This window comes from Lemur catta, chromosome 2, assembly GCF_020740605.2.
Source record: "Lemur catta isolate mLemCat1 chromosome 2, mLemCat1.pri, whole genome shotgun sequence".
NCBI classification, from domain to species: Eukaryota; Metazoa; Chordata; class Mammalia; order Primates; family Lemuridae; genus Lemur; species Lemur catta.
In genome coordinates, this window is record NC_059129.1 from 18,911,050 (window position 1) to 18,938,898 (window position 27,849).

The following is a 27,849-nucleotide window of genomic DNA, read 5'->3' on the forward strand; positions in this document are numbered from 1 at the left end:
AAAATGAAAAGACAAGCCACAGGCTGGGAGAAAATATTTGGAATATGTGTATCCGATGGAGAAGCTAACTCCAGATCACCCAAAGACCTTGTACAGCCCAACAAGTTAATAAGACATCCCACTTTCTGTAAATGGACAAGAGATTTGAACAGGCATTTCACAAAAGGAGATTTGCAGTCGGTGCAGATGTGGAGTGACGCTGCGTCATTAGTCATCGGGAAGCACCCGTTAAACCACAAGGAGATACTGCCACACACATGCGCGAGGACAGCAAAAGTAGAAAGACTGACCATACCCAGTGCTAGCGAGGAGGGAAGCGACTGCCACCGCCCCCGTTGCTGCTGGGAGGCCACGTTGGAGAACGGTTTGGCCATTTCTCCTATGGTTACACACACCCTGAGATCCAGCCATTCCAGGCCCCCGTATAGACTCAAGAGAGGTTAAAACATACGTCCACACACGACTATCCGTAATAGCTAAAAACTGCTCACCGTCTAAAAGTCCATCGCCAGCTGAATGGATAAACAAACTGTGGTACATCCATTAGCAAAAAACCACAGCAAGGGGGACAAATGCCAACAACGTTACTCTGATGAAAGAGCTCAGGTCTGAAAGAAGACATACCGCGTGGGCAAGATGCCATGCACGTGACCTTCTGGAACAGCCCAAACTGGCCAGCACTATCAGTGGCTGCCAAGGGGCCCGGGGATGTTCTGGGGGTGATGGAACTGGGGCACATCTTGGCTGTGGTGGTCACACAGGTGCAGTCACCTGTGCAAAGTCATCAAATGGCACACTTAAAACAGGAGCATTTGGCTGTATGTAAATTATACACCAATGAAATTGAATGCATGGATGGAAGAATACCCTAAACTCAAATGCCTCCTGTTTTCCCCATTTAATTAAAATAGAGATCTGGTAGCTCCTTTATCCAGTTTGCCTCAACGGTAACTTCTTGCTAAACTGCAGCACGACCTCACAGCAGGGCTTGATATGGATGCTGTCAGCCCACGAGGACACCCCTGTCACCCTGTCCTACAGCCACCTCCACCCCCAGCCCTGGCTCCACTCCTGCGACGCTGGCATTTCAGGAATGCCGTGTGAATGGGATTATGCCACAGCATCATTCTGGGGCAATTCCGTGCACGTTGCCGGGCTTACCAAGGCGTGTCCCTTTTTAGTGTCACGTAGCATTCTGGAGTACCGATGCGCCACGGTCTGTTTCACCCACCGAGGGACAAGGAGCTGTTTCCAGTTTGGAGTTGATGTATGAATAAAGTGTCTGCGGACGTGCGTGTGCAGGTTTCGTGTGAGCTCTGGGATAAACACCCAGGAACGCAGTTGCTGGTTGTATGGTAATTGTGTGCTTAGTTCCGTTTTAGTTTTTTGTTTTTTAAGAAACTGCTAACTATTTTCCAGAGTGGCTGCACCATTTTGTATTCCCTCAAGCCACGTATGAGCGACTCCGTTTCTCTGCATCCTCACCAGCACTGGGCGTTGCTGTTTTTTTTTGTTTTAGCCATTCCGACAGGCACGTGTTGTGCTGCGGTTTAATCTGCATTTCCCCGCAGCAGGCGGCTGGGGCTTCGAGTGTCACCTGCTCCAGGGCCAAGGGCCCTTTCACGTCCTAGTAGGGTTGTCCACGTTTGTATTGGTAAGTTTGAGAGTTTTTCATATATTCCATGTATTTGTCCTTCGTGGGATACATGGTTTGAAAATATTTTCTCCCAATCTGTTTGTCTTTTCATCTTCTTTACAAGGTCCTTTGAAGGGCAAAAGTTCTTAATTTTCATGAATTCCAATTTACTAAATTTCCCTTTTATGGATTGTGCTGTTGGTACCGAGTCTAAAACCACTTTGCCAAGCCCTAGATCTCAAAGATTTTGTCCTTTTTTTTCCTAAAAGTTTCATCGTTTTATGTTTACATTTATATATATGGTCGATTTTGAGTTAATTTCTGTAGATGTGAGACTTAGGTCAAAGTTCTTATGTTTTATTTTTTTGTTTTGCCAATGTATGTCAGAGCCTGAATTTCCCAGTTTCTCTCCATCAACCCTTGGTTCATTCACTTTTGTTATTTACTCAAATATTCACTGTAGGTCTCCTCAGTGCCCAGGGCTGGATCCCCCCACCCCGCCCTGACTCTGCTGGCTTGTGCAGAGGCCCACCGGGCCGGACCCCCGACATGCCCCGACCCCTCCCAGAAGCAGCCTTGGATCTGGGTGTCCACGGCAGGGCCCACAAAGCAGCCACATGGCCCAGGGCCACCAGGACGGCAGCAGAGCATGAGCCCACAATGGTGCAGAGCCAGGGTGCTAGCCCTGTCCCTTGCCACACCCAGGGCACCGTGGGTGGGAAGGACCCGAATTTGCACTGATAACATTGATACGAGAATGCCTGGGATATATCAGTCACAGAAAGGTAGAAAAGGGGAATGGGGGGCTGTTTAACGGGAGTGGGTGTCAGTTTGGGAAGTTGGAAAGTTCTGGAGGTGGATGGCCGTGATGGTTGCACCATGTGAATGTGCTTAATGCCCCTCAACTGTGCACCTTGAAATGAATCAAATGGTAAATTTTGTGTCACGTGTATTTTACTACCATAAAAAGAAAAAGAAAAAACCTTTCTCTACAACAGATCGCAGACCGAAACCTCCGAGTCAGGAAGAGGTTCTTCATTGCACATTTAATAGTTCATGCAGCATCCAGAGCACGGGCGGGGGGCGTGGCAGGGCTCGCAGGTACACAGAGACATCCACAGGCAAAGGTGGGGCAAGGCGGTGGGGCCAGGGCTGGGCGGGGAGGGGCTCTGACGCCTGTGCTACCTCCAGGGAGGGCCTGCACTGTCACCTCAGACCACAGATGGCCTCCTTCGGACGTGCACAGCCGGAGCAAGGTCGGGATCACCGCACGATGTCACTGCATTTCAGGACACCCAGAAGCTACGGTGAAGCTCCCTGCACTTGCTTACCCCCCTTGGGCCTGGCTCACTTTGCCACCGTGGGACTGAAGGGACACGTCAGTCAACGACGATGTAGGTGGTGGGACCCAAGGCTTGTCCGACTTAGGTCTCGTCCCTTATGGCAGGACAACAGAGCCTGGGGTGATGAATTGCATGTGTCTCCTGGGACTTCTCTTCAGCAATAGGTGTATCGGCTAGGGAAGGACTCAGAAGGGGACCCTGGTCCTAGGACTTTATCAGAATATGTTTCAGAAACCCCTCCTCCCCCACCGGCAAGGTCTCTAAAGCAGCTGCTTTGGGAAGAAGTGGAACCAGACATTGTTCGAGATTCCCCCTGACGCCAAGGGAACAGGGACCCAGAACAGCACCCACTGGATCTCGGAAAGTCACAAACTCAAATTGTGTTTTTCTCCCGTCCAGGTGTCCAGCCCAGTGGGGGCACCACAAGTGTCCCTAAGTGTCTGGCAGCGTACCCAACCCATCTGGATGGGCTTTCTAAGAAAAGCAAGGGCAAGCCACCAAAATCATGCAGCTCTTCCCAGCATCCCACGAGAGCACCGCCCAGGTGGGTCACTCTCAGCCAAGTGGCACTGTCCCCAAGGCAGGACCCCAACCCTCTCCAGCCTAGGCCAGAGACTCCCCCACCCAGAGTCCCCCACAAGCCCCTGGCAGGTGGGTATGTGGTGGCGGGAGTGGAGTGCTCGATACTCCCTCTTCAGCCTCAGCTTCTCGCTCTCAGCCTGTGACCCTCTGGGGACAGCCCCGTTTGACAGTCTATCCCACCCTTGGACATCCTGGGGACTGGGGGCTGTGGGGCCAACGTCTTGGCCAGGTTCTGGGGAGGAGCGCTACAAGGGCTACCAGATGACTGTCGGAGGGATGGGGTCCTCGTGACACGCCCACAGAGGCTGACGAGGTGACATGTGGGAAGGAGCTTGGCCTGCCATGTCCTTGGTCTCGGGTGCATTTGGCTCACTTGCCCTTTGTTTTTGAAATACACGAGGTGATTATTTATTCCAAACGGTGAGTCTGGGGAAGGGGCAGCCCCCACACGGCCGGACGCCAGCCCCGCCCAGCCGCCACCTCCCGACACAGACAAGCACACACGGCCACCACATCGGCGTGGTCAGCAGCTCAGACGGTGAGGGAGATGAAGCTGTTGTAGCGCTGGATGTTCCTCTTCAGGATCTCGGAGCAGGGGCCCAGCACGCGCTCGAAGCGGGGCCGGTCCAGCTTGACGCACTTGAGGGGCCCCCGGGCCACGACCGTGGCCGCACGCGGCCGGTTCAGCAGCAGGGCGATCTCCCCTGGAAGGCGGAGGGAGGAGGTCAGGGGCCCGGGTCTGAGGGGCCTGAGGCTACAGCAGGGACCCCTAGAAGCTGCTCTCCTTAAAGGTAGGGAAAACAACCACACCAGGATGCAGGAAAACGTGGATTTCAAATGCACAAAAATAAAATCTTTTTAGGAGAAGTGTAGCTGTGAAACATTTGGGATATACTTATACCAACGAGTTACTCACGGTTTATCTGAACTTCAGATTCTAGGCATTGTCCTGCATTTTGTTGGGCAACCCCACCTATAGCAGGCACTGTGGTGCACCGCCCAGGCCTCACTCCGGACCCACCCCCAGCCACAGGAACGCCCAGGTGTGCCCAGGTCTCTCTCAGGACCCACTCTCCAGCTGTGGGAATGTCCAGCTGTGCCCAGGTGTGCTCAGGCCTCTCTCAGCACCCAATTCCCCAGCTGTGCCCAGGTGTGCTCAAGTGTGCCAAGGCCTCTCTCAGGACCCAATCCCCAGCTGTGGAAATGTCCAGGTGTGCCCAGGTGTGCTCAGGTGTGCCCAGTCCTCTCTCAGGGCCCAACCTCCCAGCTGTAGGAAGATCCAGATGTGACCAGATGTCCTCAGGACCCAGCCCCCAGCTCCATGAATGTCCAGGAATGTCCAGGTGTGCCCAGGTGTGCTCAGGTGTGCCCGGGTCTTTCTCAGGATCCAGTCCCCAGCGGCGGGAACGCTGGAGACTGATGGCTCCACTGTGTCCCTCTGCAGCAGGGAGGTGCCTCCCCCAAGGTCATGCCCTCTCTGGGGGAGCCCACACACAGGCCTGGTCACCCCTGGGTACCCGGGCAGGCCCAGGACCTCCCAGTGAGGGATGCAGCCACACTGGGGCTCGCCCGTCCCCCACGGGCCCAACCCCGGAGCCCAGGGGAAGCCCTCACATCTCCCTACCGCGGGGACTTCCGGGCCCCCAGTGAGACGGGGCAGCCACAGGAGGGGACACTGGACTCACCGAAGTAGTCGGAGGGCCCGAGGCGCCCCACCTCCACGTACTCCTCGTCGGGGGACCGGCGCTGCAGGACGGATGCAGTGCCCTGTGGGTTGGGGACACATGAGAGTCAGCCAGGCTGGGCCACGGGTGGGGGCACAGAGAGGGGGTCGCCCAGAGGGGGCCGCTGCCCCAATTCCCACCTCCCACCTGGCTCCTTTCCGCTGTTTCTAAACTCAATCCCACCGTTTCTTCGAGGACACCTGCTGTGGATCTGAGCACCACGGGACCTTCCTGGGGACCCCAGCCAGCGGTGCCCAGTCCCCACTTTCGTTTGGACACACAGACCGCTCCTCCAAAATGGAAGCACGCCAAGCACCCCGCGCCTGCTGAGGCCGGTGGGGAAACCCTGGGGACGTTCCCCAAGGGGTCGGTGTCTTTGTCGCAGAGCTGCCGGCTTCGGGCTGACCTTGGATTAACTCTCAAGGACTGGGAGCGTGTCCAGGCGTGCCAGGCGCTCCCCGGGGACAAGGAGGAGTGTTGTCTCAGGGTCACGCACCCGCTAGGCACCTTCCTGAGCCCCCAAACAGGGGAGCAGGCGGGGGCTCTGCAGATTTTCCCAGCTCAATGATTAACGCCAGGGCCGTGGGCAGAATACCGCAGGGCTGCCGCCACGGAATGCGTTACACATTAAAGATGCAGCCTTCGGATGGCGGGACCCTGAGTCAGGGGCAGCCTGGGCGGCTGAATGTCCCCCACACCAGACCTGCCTCGAGAGGGGCCTGGGCATTGAAAGCCGCGGCCTGCCAAGGAGAGAGCTTGGGCTGTGTCGCGGGGGGTCTGGCCCGGACCTCGCCTGGGCAGTGGTGTGACGTCAGGCAAGGCCTCGACCCGTCTGAGCTGCTTCTACGCCTGTAACCCAGACATCGTCCTAACTACACCTCAGGAGCATTAAAAGAGGCTTCCATAAGCCACCCGGTGCACACCTGCAGCAGGCCTCAGTAAGCATCACCTGGCTGAGCCCTGCGCGCGCTGGCCTCAAAGCTTCCCAGGTTAACTCTGAGCCTCGCGCCTCGCTCCCACCAGCACCGAGTCCCCGCAGGCAGAGCCCTTCATTGACCCCAGAGGTGCACACGTGTGAGGAGTGCCTGGGAGACTGAGGCCCCCGCAGCCTGGCCCTCCAGGGTCCCGGTGTGGTTTAGGTACCCAGGGCCCACTTGCCCCCAGCCCCAGGCGGCCTGGTAGCCTGGTGCCCTCTTGGAGCGACCCGCTTGGCATGAGCGAGCACGTCATTCCAAGGTGGGCTCGGTTCACCCGGGCTCACCCAGCCTCATAAAACGCTGTGCCAGTTAATGAGTAACCCCCACCTCTCCACAGTCTGGGAGACCTGGGTCAGGACACCCTGCTGTGCCCGCCGTGCCTGGAATCTCCAGACACCAACTGGCGGGCCCCCCCGAGCTGGGTCCCCCGCCCTGGCCCCCTGATCCCGCCACGGGGCCACTTGGCTCCCGTGTTTACGCATCCAGCTGATGGATGGAGCGGGTCGTGTAAACAGACCGCTCCGCCGAGCACCGCGGCTGGGCAGGGGGGACACGGAGCGGGCCCTCGGGGGTGCCCACAAACTCAGCCCAGCCCAGAGTCCCAGGGATGTGCAGACGCCAGAGGGGGATGGAGCAGCTCCCAGCCGTCCTCCCTGCCCGGGGTCCTGGGCGAAGCTCTGGGCTCCACATGGAAGCCCCCAGCCCAGCCCTGCCCGCTCCTCCCAGAGGCCAAACCTCTGGCTCCCCAGTCTCCAAAGTTTCTGCAGCCCTGAGAATTCGGTGCCAGGAGACTGTGCAATGCTCAGAGGGGTCTGGAGCCGGCGAGACCCCCACACACGAGAACGGCTGTGAGAGGCCTGATCTGTCTTGACAGCCCGTTGCCTTGACCCAATGTAACATTGACACCTTTTTTATTTATCACATGCACACTTTGTGTGCCTTTCATGTTCATTTTAACAACTTTGTTTTATGAATGGGGCCATTTCCCTCTTTCAGAGTCTGGGCATGGACCTGAAGGCTCTGGGTTTACAGAATTACTTGGCGAAACTCAGGCTGGGGTCAACGTTCAGATGCTTTTTACCCCAAATAGCAGAAACCAAACTTGAGCTTGTTGACTCTAACGGGGCAACCGCCCCACAGAGCTCCAGGGCTTCAGCTGGTTCTGCGGCTCAGAGACGCGTCGGGAGCCCAGACTCGCTCTTGTCCCCTGCTGTGGGACATGCCAGATGTCTCGTGGTGGCACAGAGGCTGCCATGGCTCCAGGAGCCACCACACGCCACCGGCAGGAAAAAGAGAACCCACACCTTCCTCCAGCAAGTCTCCTCATCAATGGGAAACCTTTCCAGAAGCTTCTGGAAACTTCCCCTCCCTCCTCATTGGCCAGAGCGGGTCTTACCCTCACCCTGACCAATTGTGGGGGGGAGGGGGGACCAACGAGACTGGATTCACCTGCTCTGAGGAGGAGCTGGGGCTGGGGATTCTGCAGGGAGGGGAGAGGCAGGCTGGGCCACCCGCCATGGGGTCGGCACCACTGCCGTCCACCCAGCTGTCACCATTGGCCATTTACCGCAGTGCCTTGGGGCAAATTACACCTTTTCCACCCTCAATCATCTCTGGACTTGGGAGCCCTCACAGCTGTGGTTGGCAGCACTTCCCTGTGGCCACCATGCAGCCACTGGAGCGCTGGATGGGATGACGTTGCCACACACATCGATTGTTTTACAGCGTGAGCATCTTTGGGCCTAACCCCTCCCTGACACCCCAGACAGATCCGGGTTTCAAATCTCTGCAGCCGGCGAGGAGGGAGTCCCCGCTGTTCCTGCGCCCAAGCCTTCGTCCGCCCCATTCAGGGCACCTGTGATTTTTCCGTTCCATAGGTGGAAGCCCAGAGAGGTTAAGCAACTTGGCCCAGGCCACACAGGCAGAGCTGTGTGGAGAGGAAAGCTTCGGTGATTCGGCAGAGAACGGAGGAGCCTCGGGGAACCCGCTGGGTATCATGGGCTTGCTGCAAGGCTGGCCCGGCTCCTGGGCGCACCTGGGTGCCTCGTTCTTGGGCAGCTCAGCGGCCAGCTATGTTCAGCTACCAGTCCCTGCAGCCCCCAGGCCCTCCAGCAACTCCTCTCCAGAACACACCTGCCCTCGACTTGGGCTACGGGGCAGCACAGCCCCTTCCAGTCCTTGTCTCCAGGCTCCGAGCTCCCCATGACAGCATTTGCTGCAGGGTGCTCAGTGCCCGGTGCCCCAAGCACCCAGGCACCACCCGCCCACCTGTAACCCTGTGGCCTTTGCAGGGACCCCCAGCAAGGCTGTCACAAGAGCATCGCTCAGAGAGTCCAACCACAAACATTCTCTGACAGCCCCCGCTCCATGAAAGGCCGAGCATTGCCCAAGGGTCAGACCTGAGACCCCGAGAGCCCCAGCACGTCAACCACTCGTGTCTGCGGCTAAGTTCATCCCTTTTCCAAACGTACCCCATGCAGCCATCTTGAACTCAGACCACTGTGCTTTGGGGAAGGGGGCCCAGCATCCGTCCCCAGGGCTGGGACAGCCTCAGTCATTAAAGACACAGACTACTTGCCCAGCTGCCAGGACACTGGAGGGTATTGTACAAAACCACCAAATTCACGTGCACCAAACGTGGCCACTCAGCTGCTCCTGCCCTGCCAGCAGCAGGCCCCTCCGCAGCGCCCACGCCTCCACCCGACCTGGCTGTGGAGGGCCGGGAGCACCTCTGCACGCCCACCCGGCTGCCACAGCTTCCCGGTTTCCAGCCGGAGTCCACGCAGAGCAGGGGCGGAGCACGTTCTCCACGGCTGGCGGGTGGGTGTGGGGTGCCCTCCCCTGCCCTCCCCTCTCCACCCGGGATGAGCAGCCTGGGGGCTCAAATCCCAGCTCTGCCGCTTCTCTCCAGCCATTGATTGCCCTCCCCGAGCCTCAGTTTGCTCCTCTGTAAACTGGGATAACCAGAGACCCTCTCAAGTAAGTGTGACGATGAAATGAACAGTCACATGTCAAGACCCAATAAACAGAAACCACAGGGACAGCCAGTGGCCGTCACCAACTCCTCCCTTCCCTGCGGTAGATCAGGGCTGCCCTGCGAGGGACGCCCTCCAAGCCTGCAGGTGATGGGGTCACGTGGCCACGTTCCCTCCCCCTTCCCCATGCCAGCCTCCACCATGCAGAGCCGCAAATAAAAGTGCCACACAGGACAGACTTGCTCCCAGGGCATCCACCAACTGTCACTTCACAAGAAGGAAAGACATGCCTCTGTTCTTTCCGCTGCACTGTTTTGGGGTCTCCTTGTTACAGCAGCTTGCTCTCTCGCCCTGACTGATACACCCCCGGAGCACTGGCAGTGATGGCAGGCGGTGACGGTCCCTTCCTGTGACTGTCCACCTGCAACCACCTGCACGAGACAAGAGTCTGGGGGCAGAGGCAGCAGAGGAAGGAGAACAGGATGGACACACCAGAGGGTGATCCGCCACCATTAGGGCCAAGGGCTCCCAGGACACGGGCCGCTGCCAAGACCACCGCGTGCTGGGTTCTCTAGGCTGCCCAACGTGAGACGGGCCAGCGCCTCCATGCCGCAGAAAGCTCCTGGAAACGACACTCTCCCCTCCAGGCCCCGCTTCCCAGACTGCCGAGAAAGCAGCACAGACATCTCAGGAGGATTGTGAGTCTGGAGTCTTTGGGCTGGAAAAACATACTTGCCAAAACTCTAGGTCATATTCCCCAAATTTCCCACTTACTGACTCTAACCCGACGCTAAAAATAAACCAGGTCACATGCCCACAGGGAGCGGCACACAGAACGTCACCCTGGTTGTCTGCAACGGTGGGATGACCAAGGACCTGTGTCCTTGTCGCTATTTTGGTTTTTTAAATTTTTCTGCAAAATCAAAAACAAATTCAACTTTCTGATTTTCCACAGCGGCCAGGTGTGGCTGTGCTAAGAAGGAAACCACGGAGGTCTCGGCGTGACCCACCCACGGAAGGGGGCTCCCACCCCTCGGGGCAGCCCCGCTCGCTGGCCAGAAGCCTCCACTGCTTTGCGTTCAGAGGACCCCTGACCTGGTGAGTCAGATCACAGAGCCGGGGGCGATGGGGAGACGGGGTCCCTCCTTTGGGGGCCAGTGGCCCCCGGAGAAGATAGTGCCATAGGCGCAGACGGCAGCCTTGCTGCAGCCTGTCCCCGGTTCCCAGGTCATTCGCCTCACTCAGAGCTACGACACATCTCCCTGCCATTCATTCTTTCAGGCGTGTCTTCACCATTCACCCAACATCCATCCAGCAGCTGCTCCGTGCCACGCACTGCTCTACGGCTGGGATTACGGCAGCAGACAGGGCAGGCACAGCCACCCGCCTGGAGCCAGCGTGCTGGTGCAGACGACAGACTCTGTTGACAAGCAAAAGAGACCACGCAGGGGACGGGTGGTGAAGACCCAACCCCGACAGTGACCGTCGAGCTGAGGTCTGCGGGCACGAGGAGCCCACGCGTCCCAGGCAGTGGGTAGTGGCCGATGCCAAGGCTGGGATGGGAAGGGGCCAGAGTGGGGGCGGGCAGGGCCGTCAGCAGGGGCCTGCCCCACCCGGGGGACTGGCAGTCAGCTTGCCCAGTGCGTGGCACGAGCCCTGAGGGGTGAGGGACAGCTCCCCAGCACAAGGGGACCCGAGCCGGGGCTCCCACTGGGTGGGTACCAGAGCCCAAGTCCACGACGCTCACAGCCCAGGCTGGAAACAGCCCGAACACCACCCAGAGGAGCGTGAGGAAACCGTGGTCTACTCCTTCATCCGATAATCTCATGCCTGTGAAAGGAGTGAGCTGGACGGAGGTGCACACAGGCTGAGTCCCTTTACATGAAGTACTAGAAGAGGAAAATATATTTACTTTATCTAAATAAACACACTTTATTTTAGTTTTTATTTATGTATTTTTTTAGAGATAGGGTCTCACTATGTTGCCCAGGCTGGACTTGAACTCCTGGGCTCAAGCCATCCTCCCACCTCAGCCACCCGAGAGGCTGGGACTGCAGGTGCACACCACCACGCCTGGCCAAGTAAATATATTTTAAAAGAAACTTAGTATCACTCCCATAAATGCAAACCCGTATCATTTTCCATAAATTAGAAAGTAACTAAATAAATAAACACAAAGAGGCAGGAGCCGGAGAGGTGTCAGACACTCCAGCCTCACTGGGGGCTTTCTCCCACCTCAACCAGAAACCGGATGGGACCAAGGAGGACCATGGGGCACCCAGGATGGCATGTCAGTGGGAAGGTGGGCCACAAGCCAGGGCCAAGAGTCTGGGTGCAGATCTGGCCCCGCAACACGCCAGCCAGTCCCAGGCAGGACTTGGCTTCTCGAGCCATGGCCTCCTCACCTGTGAGACGGGACAGGGGTGGGGTGAGGGCAGATGACCTTCACTTCGGAAATGTCCCACATGTCAAGTTTCACAAATTATCACGAGGGTGGCAAACACGTGAGTAAACAGGAAGAGTGGACGGACGGCAAGTTCCCATCTCATGAAACTCCTCAAAGCCCGGAAAATCGACTTTCCCGATGCCTTTGTGTTTTATGCGTATGCGCATGTGTCATGTGTATGCATGCCTGTGTGTTTCTGGACTTAGGCAGAAGCAGAATCCTACACAGGAGCACATGCACACGTACCTGTGTATACACAAACACACACTTGTGCACACACAAACACACACACCTGTGCACAAATAGATGCACACATACCTATGCACAAACATGCATACACCTGTGCACAAACATGCACACACCTGTGCACACACAAATAGCTGCACACACAAATAGCTGCACACACAAACACACACACGTGCACACAGAAACATGCTCACATGCACCCGTGTACACACAAACATGCACACATGGTGGATTACACCAGCCCATGCCTATAAAACCCCTCCCAAGTAGCTCTGTGATTTCTCCTGAATAAACGACCCCCATGATGCAGTTTTTAAAGTTTTTTAAACAGCAACCATTGCAACAAACACTGCTTTCTCCACGGAGAGAGCAATTTCAACTGAAAGTCCCTCCACCCAAATCCACTTCTGCCCCTGCGGCGGTGACTTCTGTACACCCCGGGACCAGTACAGATCCCAGGTATTTCGGAGGCAGCTGAGCCACTTGCCTGCACACACCCCGCCCTGCCTCCTCGGCGAGGCTGGCTGAGAAGGTGCGTGTGACATCACACCCCGGCTGCAAACTGTCCCCGAAACAACTGCAAAAACACACTTTGGCTGGTGAGCAGCCCGGGGTCAGTTTTCATGCCAGCACTTAATGGATCATCCATGAAGTCTGGGCCCTGGCGAAGTACGGCCCAGCAGCTTCTGTGGGAAAACAAGACATTGTCGTGCATCCGGCGCCAGGGCTCCAAGGAGGGGACAGGTGCCAGCCCTGCACTGTCCCCCCACCGCCTGCCAACCAGGAGGGGCAATTAAAGCCCTGCGTGGTTCAGAGCCCTCCTGTCTGCAAACTGGTCATTACCGCAGTCCTCTCTGAGGCCAGGCACTGCCCATGAGGTGGACACAAAGCAGCTGTAATGGAAGCTCCGGCAGGTGCTCCTGGGGCAGTGGGGGTGGGGGGACGTGCATGTTGGCTGTGCCAGCTCCCGCCACTGGGTCTGAAGAGCAGGAGAGGAGAGCATGTGGCCACTGGCTGGACACACTGATTCCTGCCCTTAATGCCCTTCTGCGGCCCAATTCTTCCCCTGCCATCTGTGCAAGAGCGTCCGTGGGTTCTGGGAACCAGGGCAAGCAGCGGCCCCGGGCAGACATGGCCACAGTCACTTCTGCTGCCTGCCAAGATGGGGAGGGGGCCTGTCCCCAGGGGGTTGCACAGGACACTTCTGGACCAGCCTCAAGGCACCACCTGGGCTCCCTCCACCTCTGGTCGGGGGGACAGCTGTCACCGCTCCGCCAGGTCAATCACAAGTGTCTGCATGAGGCCTGGGCACCTCCAGCTGGGCAGTCGTCTGCCCACCCCGAGCATCTCTGTCTACAGGCCCCACCCAGCTGAGCCCCCCACCCATGGCAGCGCTGAGGGTTCTGCCCCCTCCCCACCACGGCCCACACCCCCGCGAGCCGCCAAGCCCTGGCTCCCCGGGTCTTCCTCTCGCCCGGTGCTCCCTCGCTGCCTCTCCACCCGGACGTCACAGAGGGCTCCAGAGAGAGCTCCAAACAGGTCCCTGTCACCACAGATCACGCTCAGTCTGCTCACATGGCCTTGAGGTCTTTCCAAACAGGGACCCAGCAGCAATTCAGCCACCCTCTGCCACTGTCCCCTCCCTAGCCTGGCTGAGCACGGACCTTCCTCCGAGAGGCCTGGGCGTCCATCCCCTCCAGCCAGGATGCCAGATCCCAGCCAGGGTGACCCCTCCAGCCAGGGTGACCCCTCCAGCCAGGATGCTGGACCCCAGCCAGGGTGACCCCTCCAGCCAGGATGGCCCCTCCAGCCAGGGTGACCCCTCCAGCCAGGATGGCCCCTCCAGCCAGGGTGACCCCTCCAGCCAGGATGCTGGACCCCAGCCAGGGTGATCCCTCCAGCCAGGGTGACCCCTCCAGCCAAGATGGCCCCTCCAGCCAGTGTGACCCCTCCAGCCAGGGTGACCCCTCCAGCCAGGGTGACCTCTCCAGCCAGGATGGCCCCTCCAGCCAGGGTGACCCCTCCAGCCAGGATGCTGGATCCCAGCCAGGGTGACCCCTCCAGCCAGGGTGGCCCCTCCAGCCAGGGTGACCCCTCCAGCCAGGGTGGCCCCTCCAGCCAGGGTGACCCCTCCAGCCAGGGTGGCCCCTCCAGCCAGGGTGACCCCTCCAGCCAGGATGCTGGACCCCAGCCAGGGTGACCCCTCTAGCCAGGGTGGCCCCTCCAGCCAGGGTGGCCCCTCCAGCCAGGACGACCCATCCAGCTGCAATGCCTGGACCCAACCTGCCACTTCAGCTAAGTCACTTCCTCAGCCGAGTCTCACTCCCTGGCCAAATAGGTATTGAGTCCTTCCACGTGCCGACCAGGGTACTGATGCCGGAGGCCTCACAATGAGCTGATGAAATCTCCACTCTGACTAGGCAACCACCTGACCCTGGATGACACACCCGCACCTCTTAATCCCAGTAGCACCTGCTCCCGGGGAAGGAGCACGCCCTCTCCCCTCCAGCGGCCAGCCCAGGGCAGTGCAGGTGGCCAGGCACCCCCAGACAACCTGGGCTGCCACCCCCGTGGGACTCCGCGTGCAACTGCGAGGACAGGCTACACAGCTGGCCCTCCTCCCCTCTCCTGGAGATAGCCCAGTTTTCTTTTCCAGTTAGGGGTGAATGAGCCTGAAAATCCCCCCAGCCTGCCTCTGCAGATGCCAGCCCCCACCACAGCCATGGTGTCCCAGCCTGGGGGTCCCCACCACCTGCTCTGGCCCCTGCACGATGTGGGGGTGTGAGAGTGCGCCCCAGTGTGTGCCCCAGAGCGGGGCTTGGCACCTGGAAAGTGCTTCCAGGATGAACTCACGAAAGCAAAAGACACCAGCGTCCGAGGGGAGGACACGTTAGTTATGTTCCCAGCCCTGCCTCCAGGAGGGGAGCCCAGGAGTATTTTCCACTGTCCCCAAGTGGCAATTTACTGAGCTGCCAGTCCCAGGATCACAGGTCTCAGAACCCAGGGCCCACAAACGACAGGTGTTTGCATTCACCTGCCTGGTGCCTTCCTGCACCTCCACGCCAGGAGGGATGATTTGAATTTGCTCAGCAAGAGGGCAAAGGAGAGTAAACCCACCACGGGCTTCACTGCATTTCTTTATGGTTTAGCAAGCGTGGGAATATGGCAGGAATAATTCCAGATGCTCTGAGGGTCCCTCAGGGGTCACCCGCACTCTGGGATGCTCGAGGGCCAGGCTGGGTGGGGCAGTGATCTGGGCAGCTTTTGGAGGCTCTCAGAACCCCTGGGCATTCAGCTTGGGTGTCTCCAGCAGCAGATCTTTCTGGAAACCCAAAAATCCAAGGGAGAACACACATGCTGGTCTTGCTCCTAAGCACTTTGTCCCCCAGATGCAAAGGAGGACAGATGATCACAGGGTGCAGCTATGCCCAGCTGCCACCTCCCTGAAGCCCCCACGAAGCACCTCGAGGCAGCAAGGCCTGAATCCAATGTGCCTTGGTCCCCTTCAGAGCCAGACCTGAGGCTGTGCCAGGGTGCCAGCGTCTCTGATGTTGCCCTTTTCCTGCCTGGGTGAGTCTCATGCTCAGAGAGGCTATAAATACACGTAGGAGGGTCAGGAGTGCCTCCCCGACAGAGGCCCGAGCAAGAGGTGAAAGGAACTTCCCACGGTGGGCAAATGACTGATGTTTATTTTGCCTGAATTGCTATTTAAAACCAGTCTGGTCATTGTGGGGAGTTTCTGGAGGACTCATGGGACAAACAAGGCAGACAGAGAGTTTTCTGGACACCTGTGGAGCCACCATGCTCATTGGGGCAGGGCCAGCCCACAGGGGTCTGGACTTCAGGCCCAGCTCGGCTGGGCATCATAGACACACTGTCTCACTGCTCCGAGCCTCAGTTTCCCCACTGTAAAATGAGACAAACTTATTGAGACTCTGACAGGTACTGGGGAGACTCATGCAAGGAGATGGGATGGGGGCCCGTGGACACCGTCAAAGCCTTCATTGCCTCCACAAGTCTGGTGAGTACAAGGAGGCTGGTGAGGTCTGGACTCCTGGAATTCTCCTCTCAATGTGTTTCCTCAATGGTAAAATTAGGAGGATAATGGTCACCACCTCAGAGACTCCAAAGGATCCAAAGAGTTAAATATGGAAATGTTTGGTATAGAGTAAAAGCTCAAAAAGCGTTAGTCACCATCAACATCACCATCACCATTGTCATCACCATTGTCATCATCACCACTATCACCATCACCGCCATCACTGTCATCACCACCACCATCATCACCATCCCCACCACCATCATCCCCACCATCATCACCATCATCCCCACCATCATCACCATCATCCCCACCATCATCACCATCCCCACCACCATCATCACCACCATCATCACCATCACCCCCACCATCATCCCCACCATCATCCCCACCATCATCACCATCCCCACCATCATCATCACCATCATCACCACCATCATCCCCACCATCATCCCCACCATCATCCCCACCCCCACCATCATCATCACCATCATCACCACCATCATCCCCACCATCATCACCATCCCCACCATCATCATCACCATCATCACCACCATCATCCCCACCATCATCATCACCATCACCATCATCCCCACCGTCATCACCATCACCACCATCATCATCATCACCACCACCATCATCCCCACCATCATCACCATCACCACCATCATCTCCACCATCATCACCATCACCATCATCACCATCACCACCACCATCATCATCACCATCATTACCATCTTTGTCATCATTATCAACATCACCATCACCACCTTCACTATCACCACTATCTTCACCATCATCATCACCATAATCACCATCACCATCATCACCATCATCACCATCCCCACCATCATCATCACCATAATCACCATCACCATCATCACCATCATCACCATCCCCACCATCATCATCACCATCAACACCATCAACACCACCATCATCCCCACCATCATCACCATCATCATCACCATCATCATCACCATCATCACCATCACAACCATCGTCATCATTATCAACATCACCATCGCCACCTTCACCATCACCACTATCATCACCATCATCATCACCATCCCTATCACCCCATTAGCACCGGCAACAGGAGAATAAAACAAGGGCCTGGCTGCATAAACACCATGTGGTCCACCCATACAATGGAATATTTTTCGGGCTTAGAAAGGAAGGACATCCTGACCTGCCATGGCACGACAACCCTTGGAAACACTCTGCTAGGTGAAACAGGCCGGCACCAAAGCACAAATCCTGTGTCAGTCCACTTAAGTGGCACACAGAGCAGTCAGACTCACAGGACAGAGCAGGGTGGTAGGAGCCCAGGGAGGGGTGGGGGCGGGGAGTGAGCATTCAATAGGAAGATGGAAAGTTCCAGAGAGGGATGGTGGTGATGGCGGCACAACATCATGAACGTACTTAATGCCACTGAACTACATGCTTAAAAATGGTTAAGATGATATATTTTGTTATGTGTGTTTTACCACAATTTTTAAAAATAAAAATTTTTACAGAGGGCCTGGCTCCTAGAACCTGGGCTCGTGCCAACCTCAGTGTCACATCCTCCTCGGGGGTCATGCTCTGGGCTCCCACGGGCCCCCTGGGCAGGGCAGGACCACAGACCACTGCACCGCAAAGCACCCTTCCCCTTGCTCTCCCCACGTGCCTCTGCCTCTGCCCTGGTGGCACAGGAGCCACGGCCTGGGGGCCTTGTACTCTGCTCCTGGGGACACCACCCCCATCAGGAGCCTTTCTTCCAAGTCCCCCAGCAGCCAGGCCCAGCGACAGGCCTCAGGGGCTAGGGCACCGCAGCTATGAGACTGGGCACGGGCGAGTGAGTCAGAGACACAGGCGTGGCCACAGTCGGAGCACAGGAAGATGACTTGCTTCCCCGGCCCGCTGTTTACCACCTGGAGCCAGCTGCCAGGTGTGCGGGCACCCCAGAAGGACCAAAGCCCGAAGAGGGCCCAGACCCCGTGACCAGGTCTGGGAGGAGCAGGGAGGAGGGCCCGTCCCCCGAGGCAACAGAGCCCACGACCCGCTGTCCCGTGGCCACGGCCACAGCAGCCAGCCCAGCTCGAGCAGTGGATGGGGCGTGGGGTGCAGTGGCCAGACACCCCCACAAATTGATTTGTCCTGAACTGCGCATCTGTTAGCATTTTCCCGGCCAAAACATCCGTCTTTATGGCAATGGTCTTTGCACGGTACTTAACTCTCCTCACTCCGGTGCCAGGAATCTCGTCCGGGATAATCCGGGACCTTGGAATCCGGCAGATACATTCCACATCTGTCTCGTCTGGGAACGCCCGCGCGGCGGTGTGCGGAGATACGGGTGGGAAACAAGATCTGGAAATGTCTGCGGTGGGAAGCCCAGGCCCTCGGGGGCTCGTCTGGTCTCTTTGGGGGAGTTGGGGCAGGGCGAAGGATGGAGGATGGGCCTTTGTTCTTTCGTGGGGAGAGGGTTGTTGAATTTTTTATAACATTCCTTACATGAAGAAAAAAAATCAGAAAGAAAACATCATGGCAAAGGGGCTTGTCAAAGGAGCCACACAAATTGTCCAGGGGCCGAGGGGGGAGGCGCCACCCTTTCCTGCAGACCATGTCAGGGTCACATCTTCAGCCACAAGTGGCATTGTACTTGAGTAACTTTCTTTTAAGGCCCTCACTCCACATTCGGAAGCCCTGGGGGCGGGCAAGCTCGCAGTGTTCTGCATCCAGGCAACACTCTTAGACAACAGCCCGCCGAGGGCACCTCGACTCACATGGAAACCTGCTCAGTGTGAAGGGCAAGCAGAGCTGTGCACACTCTGCAAGGCAGCTGTGCACCCCCACGTCACTGTGGCATGGCCACCGCACAGCTTAGCTGGGCACCCCAGGTCTCCTGCTCCCCGAGCTGCTGGGCCAAGCGTCCAGCCACAGGGAGAGGACACAGCCACCGTGCACAGGCCCTGGTGCCCACAAACGGGGTCTGCACCGGACATGCAGTTCTCCCCAGCCCCAGGATGATGAGGCCACCCTGCTACAACAAAGTAGGCAATTCGGAGTCCAGTGGATGTGTGTCCCTCTCTGTGGACCCTGTCCACTGGAGCCACCCAAGAGCCTTCACCTACCCCAGTGGGGTCTGAGCAGAGGAGGCGGCCACTGGCAAGTGGCAAGTGGCATCTGGCAACACACAGACACCAGGTGGGGCGAAGCCAGACTCCTGCGGGAGCCCCGACATCTCCTGGTCCAAGGAGCCAGTGACACCATGGATGGGGCCACCCCAGGGTCAGACACGGAGGGAACCGCCACTGTCCCACACAGACCTCTGAGTGCACAAGGAGTCAGTGCGGGGCCAGGGAGGGCTCTGCGCCCAGTCTTGGGGCTCTGGAAAAGCATTTCTTCCAGTCCAGCCCAGAAGGAATGTTTTCACTTTTCTGCTAGACGAGGTGAGTCCAAGAGGCCGGGCCAAGCTGTCCTTCAAGACTCTCTGAGAGTCCCCCCGGATGGGGAAGGTTTGGCACCACCCACAGTCTCGCCTGCCCTGACCTCTCGAGAGGGGCCCGCTGGTCGGTGGAGAGCTCTTGTGGCTTCAGGTCCTAAGAGGCCAGCAAGCCGCGCAGACGGCCTCAGGCACCCTGTGTCCCCAGACAGGACAGAGCAAACACGAGGCCTGGGCAGGTCGACCAGAGGCCTCTTGGGGAGCTGAGCGACGTCGGGTGGGCGGCGGATGCAGCAGCTCCGCGAGTGTCTCATTTGGCTCCTGGGAGGGGTTTGAGGCACCTGGGCAGGTGCTCCTGTTCTTACTCACGAAGCAGGTGACCTTCCAAACTCCTCGTCCAGGAGCTCCAGGGGGTGAGACACTCCCCCCAGCCCACCTCGAGGTCTGGGCTCCCCCCTGCCCGGCCACCTTCCCCACCGGGAGCTCCTAAGCCTCAGGCTTGTGCCTCTGTCCTCCCTGCTGGCCTTGGGGCACCCTGCCCACCCCCGCCTTCTCCACCTGGAGAACCTCCACTCCCACGTGGGTGCCTGAAACCTGCTGCCCCATCTCCCCCATCTGTCGGTCACCTCCTCTCACAGCTGCAGCCTGTCCACCCGCAGAGCCTGGGTCCCTGCTGTCCCCTGGGTGACCGCCAACCACTCGGGCTGGCCGGCTTCCTTCACAGTCTGTCCCCCATGCAGGACCCAGCGTGACCCCTTGGCAAGGGGGTCGGACAGTTTCTCTCCTCCAAAAAGAAGCCTAAAACATCCCCAGTGGCTGCCACTGAACCGAGAGTGGGACTGGGCGTCCTTCCCAGGTGCCTCCCTCCCCCAGAGCACCCCCAGGGAGGCCGGGGCTTGTGACTCTCCAGCTCCGGGGATGGCACAGCACAGAGCCGAAGCCTGAGCCATACCTGTGGCCCCCACAGCTCCTGCAAAACCTGCCCCAGGCAGCGACCCCAAAAAGGGACCTGTAGGAACCAAAAGGTGACAATAAAACAGTCAGGGGCAGTGGGTAACAGTGGGCAAGGATGAATAACAGGGAGTAACGACACCTCACAGGCGTGAACACAGAGCGACACCCCAGGTGCCCCCAGCCCCCGCAGGGGCCACGCAGCTGACCCGAGCAGGGCCAGACGTGGGCGCCAGGGCTCTCAGTCCTGCTCTGTGGGAACCTCCTTCCCAGCGTCTCCAGACGTGGTCCCGGATTCCAAGCCATCTGCCACCCTGGTTCCGCGTGCGCCTCCCGGAGTAGCCGGCTCCCAGGAGCAGGAAACGTTCCCAGGCCCGAGGGCGGCTTTGAGACGTGGCGTTTGCAGTTGCTTCAACATTGTGGACATTCATAAAATTAATTTGCTAAGAAAGGAGATAAATCCAATCTAGCGTTCCCATGGCAACACCTCCCAGGCCTGCCGCCCATGGGGGAGCACGGGGACTTCAGCCTCGGGATTTTTATGGGGAAACATCTCGCAGGGTCCAGCTGCCCCCAGGCCGCGGGGGGGTCTCAGGGAGGGGCACGCAGTGGAAAAGCTGGCCCTAATCGCGGAATGCGCGGAGGGAACTCGAGCCATGCTGAGACCTGCACTCCCCCCTGCCCAAACCCTCCTCAGTTTCCTGGAGAGAGCGATCCGGGGACGTGAATTCGGACGGGACAGCTGGGCAGCCTCCTGCCTCCCGGGCCTGGCGCCCTCCACACGCTCTGCCCTATCCCGCCAGGCGGGGTGCCGTCCCTCCCTGCCAGACACGGCCACAGCTCCTATGGTCCCCCTGCCTCCTGCCCGAGGACACTGTCCCAGGCCTGTCGGGGGAGCCCTGGAACCCCAGGCTGCCTGCAGGCGTGGCCCTGAGAGGAGAAGTTGCACAGGCCGCGGGCTGCAGGGCCCCCCTCGACCCACTGGAGTTTTCTCTCTGCGTCGGCCACTCTGCAGGCCGCAGGAGGAAGGACTGATCCACTCCGCTGGGAATATTTCCCAAGGCCTCATCAGCGGCTGGTGCGAAGGCGCAGGGATGGGGGCCGAAGAAAGACGGCCTCCCCAGGGGGAGCGCTGCTCCTGCAGAGACCCCCAGGGCCACATACACGGGGCAGTAGGGGGCTCCCTGCAGCCAGCGCCGCCTCCCCCCACGGCCTCTGAGACGCCCGGCCCACCGCGGAGTTGGCTCCCCCAGCTTGGCAGGTGTTCAGGGTGCACCAGGTGCGGCAGGAGCCACTCCCCACACCTATGCATGGCAGGGGGGTCCCCGCCAGGCCCCCCTGTGGACTTCCCCACACCCAAGGGAAATCAGCCCGGAAACAGTCTCCTTCCCGCAAGGCGTGGCCAAGGCACCCGCAGGCTGCCACTGAAGACCCGCAGGCCCTTGCGGGGAGAGCCCCGGGCAGAGGGGGATGCTGGCACCGGCTGTGTAAGGGACACGAAGCCTCCTCCACGCGCTGCTTCAGGAAAACCGAAACCAAAGCAACCGTGAGCGGAACCACCACGGGTCAGGCAGCTCTGCAAGGGGAAAGCAGGGCTGGCACCGGGCCTGACACCCGCATCGGCCCAGCCAGGCCGGGGACACCGAGTCGCCAGCAGCCTCTAGAGCTCTGGGGTTGCATCAGTTCCAAGTCTCTGACCCCCATGAACCTGGGGTCCCACCATGACTCACCCAACGTGGTTGATCACAAAGGAAAGGGGAACCCAAGTTGCCAAGGAGACCACAACGTTGTGAAAGCCACCCCTCCCCGCAGTGGGTGACGCGCCAGAGGCCGCGCAGTAGCTGCTCGTGTGGACACGCCCACCCCACTCTCCCCACCCATGCCTGGGCAGGGAGGCCTCCACTGAAGCCAGCAACAGTCCCCAGCCCCGAATCCCTCCCCAGAGCCCCTCTTGGAAGCCACATGGGAGGCAGGTGCGAAGGACCTCTAGGAGGGGCAGCCGGCGCCCGCCCAGCACTGCCTGGGGCACCTACGGGAGCCCCAGAATCAGCAGCTCCTAACAGACCACACCGCTCAGCAGGCCCCCATGACAACCACCATGAGAAATTGGGCCCGGCCCCCAGAGCCGGCAGGGACACAGCAAGGTCAAGCCTCAGTCGGGAGAGCAGGACACAGACACCGCGGGAGGCAGCGCTCAAAGTCCACGAGGCTCTTTGATGTGACGTCTGGTGAATGCCCCTGCCTCAGCGCAGGCCACAGGGCTGCCGGGGAGGCCTGAGACTGATGCTCGCGGGTCATGCGCATCCTCGGCCTCTGTGGCCCCCTGGTGTGGATGTGTTGGGGCACACACGGTGCATGGGGCTCCCCTAACACCTGGCACAGCCTGGACTCACAGGACGCGCCAGCTCAATTCTGGGGACACCCTCCTCCGTCCTGGAGCAAGAACATCGAGGGTACTGCCTTTCCCTGCTCCGGGGAGACTCACTCCCTGACCAGGCCTCTCCCACACAGCTTCATGATCTTCCTGCACGTGGCCTTGGACTCCTCAGGGAGGGGCCTGGTCCCGAGAATGACAGACACATCTACACTGGCCAGAGTTTCTCCTCCCTCCGTCTCAAGATCATCAAAACGCATGAGCCCCCGTGTGCCTGCAGTGCCCGCTGAGGAACAAGAGGGCCGGGTGGGGACTGTGGCTCACCGTGGCACATTACACCCCCAGCAGCCTCAGCTCCCGCCAGCCGGGGCCAATCGGGAGAGCAGGTCCAGTGCGGCCAGAGACCAGATTTTTAAAGAAAAGTCAGAGACCCAGATTTTTATGTGAAATCTCCCGATTTTAAAATATCAACAACTCCGCTGACAGCGGAGTGGCGGGAGAGCCGCCGCCTGTGCCCTGTTGTCTAGGAGAGGACAGGGCTCTGCTTACGGGCTTGTGTTGGTGGCAGTAACTGATGGGAACTAAGCCATTCCCAGAGTTAGTGACTTAATGCTACAACCTGTCATCATCTGTCACAGCTCTCGGCTCGGCGGGACCAGCAGGGGGTTCTCACTCGGGGTCTCTCCTGCAGACATCCAGGAGGGCGGGTGTCTAGGACTGCACACTCTTGCTGTTGATCCCAGAGCTCGGGGCATCTCAGCACAGGGTCCCTGGGCTCCAATAACAAGGTTCCCAGAGTCCGCAGTGGCTTCTCAGGCCCCAGCCTCGGACGCCCTGCAGCCGTTGCTGCTGCAGCCCGCTGGTCTAGCACGTGGCTAGAGCCAGCCCAGCACCACGGGTGGGGAGAGTGAGATTCCACGTTTCCACGGGAACGACAGCCGCCTGTGATGTCTCAGACTTCAGGGCGGTTGTGATAACTTGAAGGCTGGAGGAACTTCATTTTCCCAACCAGAAAAATTGGGCCCTGAAGATACCCAGGGTGATGCCACGACAAGGCCACTGTCACGGTCAGACGCACAGAGTCAGAGGATGGATTTTTACAGAGCATGAGGAGGCAGGAGGCTGCTCTGGGGGCCAAAGGCCAGCCAGCCAAGAAGCGACAGACCGTCCCCACTGGGTTGTCTAGTTGGGCTCATGGGAGTGCCCCTGGAGGCTCCACGCGCCACAGTCCTGTGGGGACATCACCCCACCATCCTCTCTGCACGGCAGGAGCTTTGGCTGAGTGTGCGGAGCACCCACAGCTCTGTGCCACGTCCTGCAGACCCCAGGCCCCCTTTGCCGACCAGCACGAGGGTGGAACAAGATGAAAACGCAGCCTCAAGGGACAGCGGTGCCCCTTAAGTTCTTTGATCAAAGCCTTCGATTCTCCGCCAGGCCCTCACTTCCACCCCACCCTGACGCAAAGGCTTCGGCACGCGACGGGCATGGCAGGCTCCGGGCAAGCTCAGGGCACGGGCTTCCGAATCACAGCCGGGCCACGCTGGAACAGGTGGGTTGACGCCCCGTGGAGGCTACCGACCGAGGCCGCCTCCAACGCTGGCCGGCATCGTGACTGGTTCTGCCTGTGGCTTTATTCTTTCTTTCTTCCTGCTTTCTTTGTAAAGAAGTGTCACTGCTGAATGTGTCCCCACCCTGCAGATGGGGAATACCGAGACTTACTCCCCAGCGGGGGACCCTCCGGGAATATTTTTGGAGCCTCCTAGAAAGTCTGGGTGGAGATGTGCATCATTCATTCATGCGTGCGTTCATTCAGCAGGCCGCCTCTGAGCTCTCCCAGTGCTGGGATGTGGACAGGGAGGTGGCTCAGGTTCCGGGTCCCCAAACCCACCCCCGGCTGAGCTCCATGAAGGTGGTGCTTTCAAAACCTGTCTGGCAGCTCCTCCAGCACAGCAGAAATCTCCTGGGGCTCCCCCAGGCCTCTGCCCCGCCACTTCTCCTGCTGTACTCTAGAGCCTTCCGGATCTTTCCTGATGGGCAGGCCATGTGGGAAGAGGCTGGTGCGGCGGGTTGTAGAGAAGAGGGGACCTTTTTAACACGCAAGGGCTGATGAGGACTCGGAGGTACAGGCCACACATGAAATCTGTGTGTTCTACCCTCGGGTCTCACTCTCGCCACCCTGATTTTACAGCGTGTGTCCCAGAGAGGGGCGCGTGTTGGCTCGTGGAATGCCGGTGGCCCCAGTGATTCTGCCGGTGCTTTCGTTGCCATTTGAAACCAAGGAAGCGGCTCCTGAGCGGGGTTCAGTTGGGTGCACGTCCGCCAGGGTCGAGCCCCTGCTCACCTCCTTGTCCTCTCAGCAGCCCCAGGGCAACGAGACGTTCCCTCCCGGCGGCACCACCGTCCTCTGCTGCCCATGCTGTGGGACATTAGTGGCACAAACCCCGTCACACTGACGCATGCTTTGGAGAATGGGCCTCAATAGCCTGCGACTGTGAGACCCCCCTTGCCCCAGAGACCCCAAGAAGGGGAAACGTGCCGACCACGTGGCCCACGCTCGGCTCTGCGTACTCAGGGAAGCCACGAGTGTCACTCACTCGTGCCCAGGCCACCTGTGGGGAGGCTCATGCCCTCGTGTGAGGTTGCTGCCCAGGTTTGCCCTAGCATCGATCGCTGGAAACAGGTCCCCGACAGTGTGGATTCCCACAGCCAGAAGTTCACACACAGGCCACTGGTTCCACAGCCTCCTGCCCTCTTCCCACGATTGCTGCTCACCCCGATCCCGATGGCTGGGTGCGGCCCCTTCTGACCACAGCCCAGCACGTCCCAAAGACTCCACGGAGCCGACTGTCGCCTGCCCCGCTGTGGGGCCATGGTGCAAGAGACAGCAAAAGTGGCTGATGTGTTCAGGCAGAGAAATCGCTGCCATCTTTTTAAAACTAAAATTTTTATTTTGTGATTATTGTAGATCTGCATGCAGTTGCAGAAATAATGTGGTGAGATACTTAAATCCCTGCATTTCCCCCCATGCAGCTCGCCGGGAGGCTGTGCAGTACCTGCCGCAACCAGGATGCCGACAGACAGACAGACACAACCCGCCCAGCTGCTCAAGTTCTGCCTGCCCCTGCGTGTACACTCGGTTACGTGACTTCCTCACACGCGCAGGCTTTGCAGCCACCACCATTTTAGCAAGAGAACCTCGATGCTCGAGGGTGAGAGGACTCTTCAGTGGCCAGAGTATGAGCCGCTGCCCATGCGATCCACAGGGACGGGGACATTCGGTAGAGGACGGGCATGGGGGTGTGGGGGGTATGGGATTATGGGTGGCATGGGGGTTGGGGGTGGAGGGGGTTGTGGGGGACGTGGGGGGCATGGGGGCATACTTGGGGGGTGGGGACACAGGGCCAGCCCTTACCCAGGGGGAGGCAGGCACAAGGTGTCGGGCAGGAGCAGAAGGGAAGGTCCACCCCAAGCAGCGCCCGCGCCCTGAGCAGGACCCACCTCTGTGATGATGAAGAAGTCGTCCCCCGGCTCCCCCTGGACGACGATTTTCTCTCCGTCTTCAAACTGGACGGGCTCCAGCGCGTCGGCCACAGTCAGGCGCTCCCACTTTTCCAGGGACTCTGTGGCAGGAGGACAAGGACAGAGTCACCAGGCGGCACCTCGCCACCAAGGTCAGGACGAGGCAGCAGCTCTGCCCAAAACTCATCCTCAGAAACCACCACCATAGCAGCTTCGTAAGAGAGAAGGAAGAAGCAGGAAGTAGCAGAGGTCACTAAAGCCGCTCCCAGCACCTGCGCCTGTGGGGCCTAGGGACTCTGACCAGCTGGGTTGGGGGGGCACAGGACTCTGATCGGCTGGGTGGGGGGGCACAGGACTCTGACCGGCTGGGTTAGGGGGCACAGCTTGGGAGGCGGGAAGGCAGGGGACAGGCTGTTCCCCACTTACTGCTGGCAAAACGCAAATAATAGGGACCAAAAATTGAATCCAAGTTAAGTTCATATGAACATACTTTTGTGATGTTCAACGGAATGGAGCAGCCTATATTTTTGCACACAATAGAGTCACCGCTAAGCACTGCAGCTACTAAGTGCCTTAAAATAACCCGGAGCGGTGGAAGCGATGGCCCATTCAGAAGACACGCCGCCCTCCAAGGGCCACTCCGAGAATGCGGAATCGCATTTGTGCTCTGCCGTCAAGGCAGAGTGTACCTTCCACTGTTCAGGTCAAAACACCTCCCTGCAACGCCAGGTTTCTCTCTAACAGCTGCAAATGCATAATCCCCCCTCTCCCGCCTTCCCTTCCCTGTCACTGTCCACTCCTAGCCCTTGGAAGGAAGAAAAAATAACCACGTGAGATTTCATAAGAAAATAATGATCGCCTGATCAACTATTTCTTTTTTGGCAAAGGAAACTTTGCTGGCCACAAGCTACAAATGAACAGCAAAGCGTTTATTTTAGATCTAGGTTAGGAGGGAGATTTCTCGCCTTAAAAGCTCCTGCCAGCGCGGAGCCTGGCAGAGGACAATGCCTCCCGCCAACCCCGGGGCCTGGTGATGGGCGAGGGCACCGGTCTGTGCTCAACAGCTCAGAGCTTTGTCCCCGCAGGTGGCACCTCAGCACACACCTGCGGCTACCTAACGCAGGTAACTTGTGAGCAAAATTGGCCTGTGTTCAGGAGGAAAGGCAGGCAGAATCAGACTGGCTATGAATCCAGAGCAGTTTTGTTTCTTGGTTTCCTTACAAGGGCAGTGATAAGAGGTGTTTCATTTTAGAAGTCAGCTGCAGTTAGGAAGTTCCTTTCCACATATTTGATTAGCAAATTTTTCTCCTTACATTTAAAATCTGTAGTATTCTGAGGTCTGAAAAATTAAGATTAGCAATAGCTTTATCTCCCAACAACACAAATCTTGGGAGAAAACTGTCAGAAATAAACTATATGTTGGGACCCAGCGCAATGGCTCATACCTGTAATCCTAGCACTCTGGGAGGCCGAGGCTAGAGGATCACTTGAGGTCAAGAGTTTAAGACCAGCCTGAGCAAGAGTGAGACCCCGTCTCTACTAAAAATGGAAAAAAATAGCCTGGTGCAGTGGCAGCGCCTGTGGTCCCAGCTACTTGGGGGCTAAGGCAG

The 27,849-nt window shown here is 58.6% G+C and overlaps 1 protein-coding gene across 2 annotated transcripts in view; it reads right to left on the reverse strand.

Moving 5' to 3' along the window:
* Positions 1-2,618: 2,618 nt before the first annotated feature.
* Positions 2,619-27,849, reverse strand: part of PRKAR1B (protein kinase cAMP-dependent type I regulatory subunit beta) — a 125,638-nt gene continuing 100,407 nt past the window's right edge. For both annotated transcript variants that reach the window (XM_045542912.1, XM_045542913.1), the window contains exons 9-11: positions 26,219-26,340; positions 5,247-5,328; positions 2,619-4,265 (exon numbers count right to left, since the gene is read on the reverse strand). In XM_045542912.1, coding sequence (XP_045398868.1) covers positions 4,093-4,265; positions 5,247-5,328; positions 26,219-26,340 — 377 coding nt within the window. In that variant the 3' untranslated portion in view covers positions 2,619-4,092. The remainder of the gene's footprint in view (positions 4,266-5,246; positions 5,329-26,218; positions 26,341-27,849) is intronic.